Source organism: Castanea sativa, chromosome 2, assembly GCF_040712315.1.
Source record: "Castanea sativa cultivar Marrone di Chiusa Pesio chromosome 2, ASM4071231v1".
Lineage (NCBI taxonomy): Eukaryota > Viridiplantae > Streptophyta > Magnoliopsida > Fagales > Fagaceae > Castanea > Castanea sativa.
This window is the reverse complement of record NC_134014.1, coordinates 12,527,701-12,541,767: the sequence shown is the minus strand read 5'-3', so window position 1 is coordinate 12,541,767 and position 14,067 is coordinate 12,527,701. Positions and strand designations below refer to the sequence as shown.

Sequence of the window (14,067 nt, the reverse complement as noted above, 5' to 3'; positions counted from 1 at the left end):
CCCCCCCTTCCACTCCAACCAGCCCAATCCAACTAGAAACTACCCAACCCAAAAACTTAACCAAAAAAAAAAAATTAAAAGTAAAAAATTCCTAGCCAGCTCAATATTAAGAAACGATATTATTTTGTGTTTTTTTTTTTATTGTCTTTATTGGTAGATGATTGCATATTAATGTAAAAATAATGATTTTGTGTACTTGTCTTGGTTGATAATTTGTTAATACTATATAGATGTCTATTTGTTAATACTATTATTTTGTGTTTTTTTTTTTTTTGCATATTCTCTAGCCTCCCTAATTTGAAATCCTGGATCCATCCCTAAAAGTACACCACAAACTAAGGACATAATTACGAAGTTTAGAAGAAAAATATTTCACATATTTAGTGATGTAAATGGATCAAATTTTTCATTAATGGCTTGGATTTGATTTGAGGAAAAACTTATTTATGTTTGTTTATTTAACTAAAAAGTCAAGCACAATGTCCATTTTTAAGTTAAGCTCAACAATTATAATGTGCTCATGAAGAACTTGTGAGTATGAGATTTGATTAATGTATATGATATATATATATATATATATATATATACATATTTATATTTGTAATTGTTTAAATTACATTTATATAGACTTAAGATTGGTTTTTTTTTTTAGAAGGGCTTAACCTTGGATTATGCTCAATAAAAACAAATAGATTAGATTATGTAAGTTTGTAAATAAGTTCATAAGATACGAAAATTATTACTTGTAATTTATTGAATGATATAAATAATCCATGTTATATAATAAAATTAAATACAAATTTAAACATTACAAGAGGATGATAAATCTAATTTGTTACTAGTTCATAAGCAAAAATGATTCTTTCTAATTAACTCAAATAATAATATTTCTACAATACTTTAGTTATTAAATAGTAGGGTATATTGTGAAAGAGTAAAAAAAAATGTACTCATGATTTTTGTTATATATAGAAAAAAAGAATAAATTAATCAATTAACTCGTGAACAAACTCAAACCTATTTTTTTTAATCAAATTTTAACATAAAATCTAATTCACTGGTAAACTCAAACTTATCAAACTCAACTCAAAATCCAAATAATATTAAATGAACAATAATCATATGTTTAGCATCTCATGTCATGGGCAAGATAATTCTTGCAAAAAAAAAAGTCTAGGATTATAGCCTTTTGTGTTGCAACTTTACTACTCTCCTCATCTGACAAATTGTGAGCGATTGAGAAAAAATAGCGAGTTCATGTAAAAGTGACAAACAACTAATTAGGGTTTATCACATAGAATAGTTATGAAAAATGTGTGGTAAATGTTATCTATACTATATATAACAGAATTCCCCTTTGTGATTTGAAATTTTTTGAAGATAAAAAATACTCTATCCAATAACCAATGATTTCTCTTACAAATGTTTTAAAAATAGTGAGTTCATGTAAAAGTGACAAACAGCTAATTAGGGTTTGTCACATAGAATAATTATAAAAAATGTCTGGTAAATGTTATCTATACTATCTATAATAGGATTCCCCATTTTAATCTAAAAATTTTTGAAGATAAAAAATACTCTATCCAATAACCAATGATTTTTCTTACAAATGTTTTATGAATAGGGTCAATAACGTCAAAAAAAAAATTCATAAAATATCTTATTGAATTGGATTTTTATGTGTTTCGAAAATACCTCTTCACTCTAAATTTAAGCATAACAAACTTGAGAACAACATAATAAAAATACATCTCCAACTCCACCTAGAACTTTGCCTACAAAATTGAATTATTCTCCCATTAACCCATGTCTTTATAACAACTCTACTTAAAAATAAAAAAAAATAAAAAATAAAAAAATAAAAAAAAAAAAACTTTATCAACAAGAGATAACGGTTTTTTTTTTCTCTTTTTTTTTTTTTTTTTTGAATTTTTAGTTTCCTTAATCCCTACTCAAACGTTTAAGGTTTTTTTTCCTCCTTCTCAAATCTCCTTTTCTTTAAATTGTATTTTGTTATTCATTAAATTTCTTCTTCTTTTTTTCATTAACGAAGAATTATGACTAAACCTAAAATTATAAAAAAAATAAATAAAAAATAAAAAGCGTGAGGCTAGTAATTATAGGATTACTTCAATTCTTGATATGGTATCACAGACATTAGACCCACCCATCTGGCCAGATGAGCTGTAACTGTAATATACTACCAGATATAAACCATATTTACCTCAATTGGGAAAGCGCAATAAAGAAAGGAAAGGAAAAAAAAAAAGTAAAAGTGTGGACTTTGCCACTTTGTCTTCCCTGTTTCTCTGCCACTAAGTCGCGGTCCATTTTGGGACAAGCATCCAATATTGATTTCAACTTTCAAGAAAGACAAACATATATTCATACACACACATACGTATTCGTGTAGAAAGAGAGAGAGAGATGGAGCAGGTTGATCGGAGAGTTGGGGTGGCCGTGGACTTCTCGGCGTGTAGCCAGAAAGCGCTGAAATGGGCTGTGGACAACGTTGTCCGTGATGGGGATAGCCTAATCCTCGTTACCGTACGCCCCGAAGGGCATTACGAGGAGGGCGAGATGCAACTCTGGGAAACGACTGGTTCTCGTAATTCTCTATGATCTCTCTGCTTCTTTGTCTCTCTGTTTGTTTGTTTGTTTTAACTTTTAAGAGCTCTGAATCCTCAGATATGAATAGAAAAATTATGAAAGCTTTGAAGGTTAAGATATACCTTCTTAGCTTTCGTAATAGATTCTCAAAAAAAAAAAAAAAAAGCTTTCGTAATAAAGTAAATATATATATATATATATATATATATATATATTTTAAGAAAGGGGTTCTGTTAATACAATTTATTTATTTATTTATTTTTTAAGTTAGCAACAGATAGGTGGATTTTGTTGTTGTTGTTATTGTTTTTATTTATTAATTATTTAATTCATCGTCCTTTTTTTATTTTTGTTTTTTGGTAATGCTTGAATTTTGCTTCAATTTTTCATTTTCAAGGAGCAGAAGGGTAGAGATTAGAAAATGTTTGGTACTTATTTTTCATTAAAAAAAAAGGCTAGTGATGGAACCAGAACATAGATTATTTGTTGGTAATTTTTTTTTTTTTTTATAACAATGAATGGAAAGTGGATTTTGATATATTACTATCCACGATCTGTGCTGGAAAAACCTGCCTTCTAGTCAGAAATTCTTCAATTGTTTGATTTCTTAAAATTAACGTCACAACAATTTACTAGCTGAACTAACAGTTTCTTTTACTGATTTTGGGTTTTTATCAGTAGCCTAATTATCTTCTTAAGAGATTTTAGTTCTTAAATGAACCTGCTGATGGACATGTATTTCATGCTTAGAGTTTGATGGTTTAATGTATTTAAACCATGAGTGGTCCAATGATAGAGGCTTACTCCCATTTGGTTTGGTTGAGGTTAATGTCCTGAGTTCAAGCCCTTGGAGTTGGAGCTGTAATTTTGGTTGGGGTCAAGACCCTTACGAGTTACGACTGACTCATACTATTGTGAACCTGGAGGGGCTGGTCATGCTATAGTTGAACCCACATTAAGCAGTGCTGGCGGCCCTTTCACGGTCTAAGTCCCTTATGCAATGCTTTCTTTGTCGCCTATGGATTTTTATTTGTTTGAAAAATTTCCACTGTGCAGCTTTGATCCCTATGAGCGAGTTCTCTGATCCTATCATTATGAAAAAGTATGGAGTGAAGCCTGACCCCGAGACCCTGGACATTGTCAACACTGCTGCGAAGCAAAAGCAGGCATGTGTCTTCTTCATATGAGTGAACTCTTACTGCTTTTGATGTTATTGTTAATTGTAATTGTCAATCATTTTTAACTTTGTGAGGTGGAAGCAGATTGTGGCAGTCATGAAGATCCTCTGGGGAGATCCTCGCGAGAAAATATGCGAAGCAATTGATAACATTCCTCTGAGCTGCCTTGTTATAGGAAACAGAGGGCTCGGCAAGCTTAAGAGGTAAAATTCCACTACTTGCTTTAGTTCATGGAATTGACTGTGTATTTGGTTAGGTTTATTTGGATCTTAACTTTTGATAATGCTTTCCATGGATGTCATACTCATTCATTGGGTGGACAGTGGTGCTTGGTTATCAAGTTCATATTGACTTATTGAGGCAATGATGTGATACCAACTGGGAATTTCCTCCTCAATTATCCTCTTTTGAATCTATTTAATTCATATTTCTGTAGTGAAAGAGAGCCTTTTTGAAATAGGAGTCAAGTGATACCAAAATTTTATGGACCATTTATTTTGAGTGTAGAGAGCATGCATCACCATATAATAGTCAAGTAAATAGCCAAGTTTCTTAGGAAAAATGATTTTAAATGGATTGGATATGCTAAAGTGTAGTGTATGGGTTCAAATGCACAATTTCTGTGGCACTAGTTAGTGGATCAAGGAATGTAACTTTTTGCTAAAAGTTGGTTTGTAAAGTATGGTTGTACCTAGAAGAAGTGATGCTTTGAAAAGCTATACATAAGCAAAAAGCTAAAACTCTATTTAAAAAAAAAGGTTGTTGCCAAGCAGATTTGGGATTTGATTGGATTTGCTTTGATTTTGATTTCCTTTCAGGGCTATATTAGGCAGTGTCAGCAACTATGTGGTGAACAATGGTGCCTGTCCTGTAACTGTGGTGAAGAATGTGGATAATGAACATCATTAGTTCCATTACCTATATGGCTGTATGTGAAACTAGTGCAATGCTGACTGTGCTTGAACTGGTTTTCTTTTGCCAGCCTGACTCCTAGTCCATTTGGTATCTAGGATGGAGTTGTACCAAATAAACCTGCTCTCACCTAGTTCATTTTGAAGTTGGTTGAACTTCATAGTCATTATATATGTTTGGAGTGTATTCTACTGTATCCTGTATTCTCTTTCATTGACTTTCCCAGTATTTTATGGCAGCAAACTGTTCAATAATTTCTTGCATTACCAATGCACTAGTATTTAGTTAACGTTTTGGATGTGCTTTTGTTCGTTTAGGGCAAAAAAGCCAGAGCAATTTTTTTTTTATTTTTAAATCTTTTTTATGCTTATCAAAAAAACAAAAAGAAAAAGTAGCTTTAATGGTAATAAGGGAGAATCCTACAACCTTTAGAACATGAAAAAGCTTGTGGCTTTCTGTCTATTCTTCGCTTTGTTGAAGTTGATTTTTGATTTTCATGTTCCCGCTACCAAATGTTGTGTCTTCTTCTTAACAAAGCTGATTTTTGATTTTCATGTTCCCGCTATCAAATGTTGTGTCTTCTTCTTTTCTTTTCTTTTTTTTTTTTAAAAAAAGGGTTACATCTTTTTGTGCCACAATTTGCTAGGTAGTAGTGGAGAAAATGTGGCTAGTCCATGTAAAAACGACATTATTACCGTCTACAATGTAGGATAGTTGTGGTAAAATGTATGGTTCTAAAATTATTCTTTTTCTAAAGCCTATTTTGGTGACAAAATTCCATTATATTCCATTATATTGAAAATGCATAGAAATTAAATGATTGAAATAATAAAATTTGAAAAAGTGAATTGAAAATAGGAAAAATTAAAAAGGTGTAATGTGTAATTTAAATATATAAAAAAAATCTCATTAAAGTGAATGTAGAATGAATTTCGGGTAACCCATTTCGGTAATATTCTTTTTTTCCTGCCCTTAAGCAAATACTCTAGCTAAGTCTTTTCGGGTAATCTATTTTGGTAAAATAGTTTGTGTCTGTAATATTATTCTTTTTTAATGAATAATGCTAAAGATACAAACTATTTTACAAAAAAATTTACAAATTGCTGATGTGGTGAGTGATTATTAGTAAATAAAAAAGTGATATCAATGGTAGGCTTATATGAAAACCAATAAGATGTTGGTCACATCAATATTTTGTAAAAATATTGTCAAATAGTTTGTGTATGTAGTATTACTCTTTTTTTAATTGCCTATTTTGATGCAGCAATGGTTACATAAAGCATGAAACTCGTTACATAAAGCATGAAACTCGTTACATAAAGCCAAAGTTAATGAAGTGGTTTCCATTCTTTTCCTATGAGCTTTGCTTGAATCTTCACCCTCCCTATGTTTTATCATTCATGCCATTCTACTATTATTATACTAATAGGAAAACTTAATAAAATGAATACCAGCCGGCAGCCACCAATCAAATTTTGAAGGGTAAATCCATGACCACCGGTACAGTATATATTTATAGGCTTATAGCTATGGTGCAGGCTTAGATGACGAAAACAGAACCCCAAACTTTCCAAATTTCTGTATCTGAGATAGAAGTAATTAAAACCACAAGGGCTCCTTGAAACCATGCTAACGGCTAGTATTCCTCACTGTCATCCTATTTTTTCGGATAACTATAATTACCAACCAATTTGACTCCCTAACTTTAAATCTTCGTCTACCTTCCCATCAAATCCATTTCTTCTTCTCTTCTAGCTTCCTATGAACAACAAACTAAGAAACAATGGAGCCTAACAACAATCAAATACCACGCTTCATCTTCTTGTTTTCTCTCATCTTCTTCACTGCACAAGGAGTATGTGTGCCACGCAACTTAATGCACTCTCTCGGCCCCTCTCCACAACCAAATTCTCCTCCACAACCAAGTCCATCTACAACCCCAATTAGCCATATATCGGCCCCATCGGGAGCCTTAAGTAATCCACCGGAGTCTGCACCAACATTGCCACCCTCCCCAATGCCAATGAAGGAAAACCTTCACCCCTCTACCCCACCAAATTATACTCCACATCAAACTCCTTCTTCATCTCCAGTTGACCATATCACAGCCCCAACTCCCCCCTTGAATTCTCCATCAGAGTCTGCACCATCCTCCCTACAGACACAATCAGATTCACCAATAAGCCATAACTCAATCCCAAATCCCACTTCCAAGCCTTCGAATTCAAAGCCTCCATCTTCAAACCAATTCTCAATCCCTTCTTCATCTCAAAAAACTATCAATCCCTCTTCAGAATCCTCATATTCTCTGAGTCTCCAAACAGATACTCTCAAAACAAGTCCACATAACAACCCACCGTCAATACCTGCATCAATGGATTCTCAAAAAACTATCAATCCCTCTTCAGAATCCTCAAATTCTCTGAGTCTCCAAACAGATATTGTCAAAACAAGTCCACATAGCAACCCACCGTCAATACCTGCATCAATGGATCCTGCCATAAAAAAAATATGCGACTCCACAGACAATCCTGCTCTTTGCCTTTCCACTCTAGCCCCATTTCTAAGTGGCAAGACTGACCCCATTTCAGTGCTTGAAATGGCAATCAAGGCTTGCACTCAACATGTAAAGGATGCAATAGCCACGGCTTCAGTTCTCACCAATGTGCACAAGGCTAGTACTGATTCTGGCAATATTCCTTTTTTCAAAGACTGTACAGAAATGTACAATGATGCTTTAGATAACCTTCAGAGTGCAATGGATGCAATTCCAGCTCGTGACATTGGCACAATCAATACCATGCTTAGTGCGGCTTTGTCAGATTTTGTGACCTGTGAGGATGAATTTAGTGGAGAAACTTCCGAATTATCCCCTTATGATGACAAGGGTACCAAGATGGCTAGCAATTGCCTTGCCATCGCTTCCTTAATTAAGTGATTTTTTTTTTTGGATTAAGGTTTGGTGTTTTTGTTTTTGGGCTAACGAAGCTTGGTTGTTGTTAATTAGTTGTACATGTTTCTCTCTGTAAGAGAGAGATCAATTAGGATTCATGTAAGTGTTCCATAAAAAAAGAAAAAAGAAGAGAGATTCATGTATATGTAGTAGGAATAAAAGAAGCTTTTAGTACCCTATTATATTTGATTGTCTATATGACTATAGGGAAAATTTGGCTGTAAGGTACAAATTTGTATAATCATTTGATGAAACATATGATTCTTAATTTGTTAATTTCTTCAATCAAAGACACTGCTTTATTAATTTGGTATAAATGCAAGTCTTATGAAGTTCAAATGAATTTGTTGATTTGTTCCTCCTACGATATACATCATATTTCAAACGTCATTACTCTTTCAAAATCATAGGAAAACTAAGAACTTGTAGTGATTCATATGCCAAAATAGGATTTATTTTATACCCAATTTAGTAAGCATGTGATGTGCATGTAAGACTATTGCATAAACATATCATATTAATCTATCTAAAAAGAAAAGAAGAAGAAAATATGAGCATATCATATGATAAATTATGGAGAAAAAAAATGAAAGAAATTTAAGAAGTAACTTATAGGCTCTCTTTATCAAACTTTAGTCCCCCAAACCAAATTGAACGTCAAAATCAAATGCAAATTGTCCCAATTAAAAGAAATGCAGTTGAAATGGAATCCCATTTAGACCCTACCTTGAAATTCTCTTCATTTGTCTTTGATAGGAAAATAATCCCTTTCATTGCAAAGATTAGTTTTCAAGAATTTAAGGTATAAATAATAAAATATCATTTAAAACTAGCGTTCATTTCTTATTTGGAGGAGTGAAATTGTCTTAGACAAAAACTAAATCGTAACCATAAAATGGATAATTTTGCAATAGAGATGATCCTTGTCCCTTGATTGGTGGTGTGGTCCACTCAAAGTCCTAAGTCCGGTTAAGGGGAGAGCAATGTAAGAAATATACATATTTTTTCAAAAACTTATTAATGAGTTATTAAGATAATAATGGTCTGTTTGGGATCTACTTATTTTACTGAAACTGAAAACTTTTTGTTAAAAGTACGGTAGATAAAGGTAAAAGTTAGTTGAAATAGTACAGTGGGACTCATGAATAGTATTAAAAAGTGCAGTGGACCTCATAAATAGTAGCAAAAATAAGTTAAATAGTAAAATAAGTTGACAAAAATAATTTTGCCAAACAAACACTAAGTTGTGTTGGAATCTAACAAAAGGATAGTAAGTTGTGATTGTTTTTTTTTTTTTTGCTAATAAAATAGTAAGTTGTGATTTAAGTCATGTTACTCTTACGTGAACATATAATACATATTACTAATACCACTTTTCTGATGTATCATTAAAAATAAGTCACATACGTTAATAGTTGTAAAAGTTAAAAATTAAAAAAAAAAAAAAAAACTACAAATATTTGTTGCCGCTAGATTTTTGTTAGGTTTTTTTTTTTTTTTGCTTTGGGCTTTGGGCTTGTACTGCAATCTACTGCATCTAGCCTTCTCTCTTATCCATAATATATATATATATATATACCCATATAACTCATTGAAAAAGATTCTCAAAAAAAAAAAAATGGTTGGAGACCCCAAAATATGGAGAGAAATGGAGCAGATAAAAGCTCTGGGACTTGAAGGCCTTTACCAATACCAAGCCAAAATGAGTCTCAGTCTCAGAATTGCAAAAAAAAAAAAAAAAAACTCATACCCTAAAATTAAGAAAATAAAATAAAAAAGAAAAAGTTTTCAGAACCCTCTTTCAGTCTCCAAAGCTTGCTTCTTTCTTTGCTTCTGGAGACTTCTTTTACTGGCAACCTAGCGTTGTTCCTCAGCGTAAGCTCCTTGCTTTCTTTCACTTACTTAGTCACTTAATTTGTTTCTTAAGCATTGTTTGTTACGAGGGAAACTCTTTTCTGGGAAAAATTTTCTTTTCCTGAAGCTTAAGGTAAGGGTGTTTGTTTGTATAAAAATGCAGCCTCTATTTTCAGTTTGGCTGCTGAGAAAACAGGGAAAAACCAAAAGAAGAGAGAAGCAAAAAAAGTTATGAAAGTTTATGTTTCTTCTACTAATGTTGTGTGATTGTGTCCAAGTGAAAAATACTAAAAATTTGTGTTACCCAATAGTTGTTTGAGGCTCAGATGAGACAATATAGCTTCAAAATGATTTTTTTCTTCAATTTCTACTCTCTTTTTTTCCCTCCCTATTTATTGGTAAAACACCACACTGATTAAGTTTCATATTAAGGCCAGATATTTCTGAACATTCTACATTGTAATATTGTATTCACTTTTCATTGACAGGTATCTATTAAGTTTTTATTATTAGTTGCTACTTTGTTATATAATTTGTGCCTTTTGTAGTTCAGATTTATTGTTCTTTTTTAATTTGTAAGTTATGCACACCCAGTAGATCTTGAACCCACCAACTCACCCTCCATCCCATATTAATGGAGAAGGAAGCGCCAGTTGAGCCATAGTTGGTGTGTATATGTATGCATGCATATTCTCTGGTGCACTTGTTCTTGAAGTTGTTAGTCCTATTGTTAAATCCTATTAGTTTTTTTTTTTTGTTTATTAATGATTTTTCCTCTTTGTTGATCGTGATGACTGAAACCTTCACTTAAGTGAGCATGATCAAATTTAGGCGGTGCAATTTAGTTTGAATTATTCTTTGGTATGTGACTCATATTACATATCATATACTATACAATAAAAATTAGGTGCTGCAACCGTTGTTTGCACCAAGTGGCTAACATATGTGTTACCCATCTTATAATAAGCTTTGGCATGTGATAAGAATTATATTATTGAAATATATTCTTTAGTTTATCCAATGATGTTTACATCCAGTCACCAGTGTTCGAAATCCTCTCCCCCACTTAAAATGTATATAAAAAAAATTATTTAGTTTACACATGATTTTTTTTATCGATCCTGCATTGCACGGGCATGTTAGTATTTAGGATATCAAATTTAAAACTTTTGCTTCCCCCACCCCCCTTTCTTTTCTTTTCCTTGGTTTTCCGACTGACAAAATGGAGTATAACTATTGCTAGTTTTTATTCTAATGAATGTTTTATGTAGTATTTAGGATAGTTTCTTCTTATTTTTTGTTTTACACCTTGTTTGATAATGTTTGGTAAGGCTTATTTCTTGGTTCTGGGACTGTTCATTATATATTTACTTTTGACATTCCCATTGTGCATATTGTCATTGGGCTCATGTTGTTGTTATTGAGTGCTGCTGATCTTCCTTGACTAATGTTATATTTTTTGTAGCAGTGAAATCGCCATAAGGGTGCTGCAAATTTTTAGTATGAATGGAAACCTCTGGTGGGCCTAAGTTTGCTGTTGTTGGTACTGGTAGCACTGTGAAAAAGAAGAGGAGTAGTGTATGTCGCAGACCTCACCCTGACTCACAGGCATTTCAACAGAAATTTTATCTTTTACCTTCATTTGCACAACCATCTAGCAGTGGAAGACACAATGAATATAAGAATTTTGGAGATACAATAATTGCTTCTGATAAATTAGGAACTGAAAACAAGCTGAAGAGACTAAAGCTCAAAGTTGGTGGTGTTACTCGTACAATTCACAGCAAGTCTAGCAACGACTTAATTGGTGATTCTTCCATCACAAAAATTTCTCACTGTTCTGATGGCCATAAGCCCCTCCAGAAGTTTCTTCCACAGGTATGTTGTGTTGATCCCTGTTAATCATTCCAACCCCAAATTCTTCTCATTCTATGCTGCTGATCAGGGTAACTTATCATGTCCGCTAATCTAGTCCAATCCTTCCCCCCCGCTAATCCCTAGTAAGTACTACTACAGATATAAGAGACTCATTGAGGGCATTTCTACTTTTCTAGTCCAGTAGTTACTATATTAGTCATTGAAGTGATTTGATGGATTCATTTATTTAGGCTTTTGAAACCATTTAACTCTATCTGGTCTCAGGTCGATTACCTTTTCATCACCCCCTTCCTTATATGACCTTGTTTTATCCATTATGCAAGACTTTGTTTTCCCCATCATGCAATATTTATTAGGATTTTTATTGTGTTTATAGGATATTCTAATGTAGTAGATTCTTAAATAAGCTAAAAGACATTATAATCTGATTGGTGCAGGATGATTTAGATAGTAATCGTGTCTATCCTTCGGACAAGGGGAATAACCTTAAATTCAAGTGGAAGGGCTTTTCCAATACTGGTTCTAGTTTTGGAGAGGAATATAATTCAAGGGGAAGGACATCTGAGGGAAGTCTTTCTGTGATTTATGAGCCTGTTCGTAAGAGTAAGCGGGTTCCTAAAAGACGTGTCTTGGATTTAGGAGTTGATAACGACGATGATGAGGAAATCCAATATCTTGGGCGATTGAGTGCTTCAAGAATTTCTGAAGATTATGAAGATGAGGAGAGTGGTCAATTGGCTGATGGCATGTATGGTGATGATGTGGAATATTATGGATCACCAAGATCAGTAAAAGATGGCAGAAAAAGGTCAAGATTAGAAAAGGTATATAAGGATAAAGATTATGCGGAAGAAGATAAAGACAAAAGCTTGGATGATGAACTTGAATATAAAGCGAAAAAGTCAAAAAGGGAAACTTTTGATTTATTTGTTGAAGGAAGAAATGCATCAATTCCCACTACACGTAACCGTGCACTTCAATCTGGCAAAGATGTATTTGCATCTGATGTGGGTCTTACTGACCTCCCAAATGGTGCTTCCTCTAAAAGTGAGCATTTATGTTTGTCATGCTATTGTTGTTACATTTTCATTATTAAGTACTTTTCTGCATCAAGTACCATTGATGAATTGAAATTGTAATGATAACACAAGCACATACTCATCTAAATGCCAATGTATCTGCATATTGTCAATCTAAATAATCTCATCATTGGTTGGTTGTGGACAGGGAAAAAGGAGAAACTCTCTGAAGTAGAACAGCAATTGAAGAGATCTGAGGCTGCACAGAGGCGTAAAATGCAATCAGAGAAGGCTGCCAGGGAGGCCGAGGTTTGCTCATCAGGTCATGCTTTATTTGGCTCTTGGCAATAAATGAAGGAATCAACCTTACTTTCTTTGTGTTTTAGGCTGAGGCAATTAGAAAAATACTTGGGCAAGATTCTGGAAGAAAAAAGAAGGAAGAGAAGATGAAAAGGCAGCGAGATGAATTAGCACAGGTTCTAAGAATTGATGAACATCCTTCATTTTAATAACCCCCCCCCCCCCCCCTCCTAAAAAAAATGTAATGCCTGTTCACCTTACACATTCAGGTATTAATACATTATGTCATGCAGGAAAGGGCTGCCAGCACCGTATCACTTGCATCAAACACTGTCAGATGGGTCATTGGTCCTACTGGGACAATTGTTACATTTTCTGAAGATATTGGTCTGCCAAGTATATTTGATTCTGTGCCCTGCAGGTACAAGTTTGCTTTATTATTATTATTATTATTATCTTCCCTTTTTTCTTTCTTCACACACACACGCGCATACACACACTCAACTGTGTGTGTGTGTGTATACATATATCATATTTTTCTTCTTGTACTTGACCTACGTCGTTGTTTCATTGTTTGACGGGTTTTTATTGTGTGGAGTTTCAGTTATCCTCCCCCACGAGAAAAATGTGCAGCTCCAAATTGCACAAATTCATACAAGTATCGGGATTCCAAGTCAAAGCTTCCCCTCTGCAGTCTCCACTGTTACAGGGCAATACACCAAAAGATTCAACCTCTAATTGCCTGCTAATGTCATCCTCTTTCTTAATTTGTCACATTGTTGTTTGTTGGGTGAAGGTTGGATTAGTCAGGTGAAATTCATCATTTAGAAGTGATACACTCTAAATATAGTCTACCAAAGTATTTTTTGAGATCTAATTTTATGGGGAAGGGAAGGACATTAATGTAAATAAAAACTAGTTAAAACTTTGGATATGAATATTGATGAAGCTCGTACAAAAGTTATATCTTGGAAATCCTGTTTATGTGGATGATGTTTAGGTCATCAAACTTCCATTTCTTTCCTTCATTCTTTCTTTTTTTTGTGATATGATTTCTTATTATCTATATAAGACTTTTTTTGCTTCATTGTGCTAATAAAAGTGATGTTAGTAGTAAATTTATATGAAAGTGATATTATTCTAATAATAATTTGTCACGTTAATAATGAAGCAAATTGTGGAATCATATCACTAGGGTACAATTTTTGCAAAATGACTTAGTTGGTCCAATTAAAGCTTACCAAATTTATTAAAAATCCAGCAAAGCTTTCACCTCATCTATTGCTAACCAACCGTGAAAAATCTATCGCCCTTTGTTAACCCTCATTCCCCTCTCTTCTCTCTTCCCCTCGTCTTCCTTTGT

At 33.3% G+C, this 14,067-nt stretch overlaps 2 protein-coding genes across 3 annotated transcripts; both read left to right on the top strand.

Moving 5' to 3' along the window:
• Window positions 1–2,186: 2,186 nt before the first annotated feature.
• On the top strand, window positions 2,187–4,989 carry LOC142625740 (universal stress protein PHOS32). Its single transcript, XM_075799449.1, has 4 exons — window positions 2,187–2,608; window positions 3,667–3,776; window positions 3,873–3,991; window positions 4,607–4,989. The coding sequence occupies exons 1-4, from the start codon at window positions 2,428–2,430 to the stop codon at window positions 4,695–4,697; spliced, it is 501 nt and encodes a 166-aa protein (XP_075655564.1). The 5' UTR covers window positions 2,187–2,427; the 3' UTR covers window positions 4,698–4,989.
• Window positions 4,990–9,275: 4,286 nt separating this feature from the next.
• Window positions 9,276–13,664, top strand: LOC142623672 (uncharacterized). Of its 2 annotated transcripts, none has more exons than XM_075797114.1 (7): window positions 9,276–9,528; window positions 10,976–11,385; window positions 11,823–12,432; window positions 12,613–12,713; window positions 12,791–12,880; window positions 12,998–13,125; window positions 13,309–13,664. In XM_075797114.1, exons 2-7 carry the CDS (start codon window positions 11,014–11,016, stop codon window positions 13,451–13,453), a joined length of 1,446 nt encoding a protein of 481 aa, XP_075653229.1. In that variant the 5' UTR covers window positions 9,276–9,528; window positions 10,976–11,013; the 3' UTR covers window positions 13,454–13,664. The 2 variants fall into 2 exon arrangements, with proteins under 2 accessions (XP_075653229.1, XP_075653230.1); XM_075797115.1 differs by having other exon boundaries at window positions 10,973–11,385.
• The last annotated feature ends 403 nt before the right edge of the window (window positions 13,665–14,067 follow it).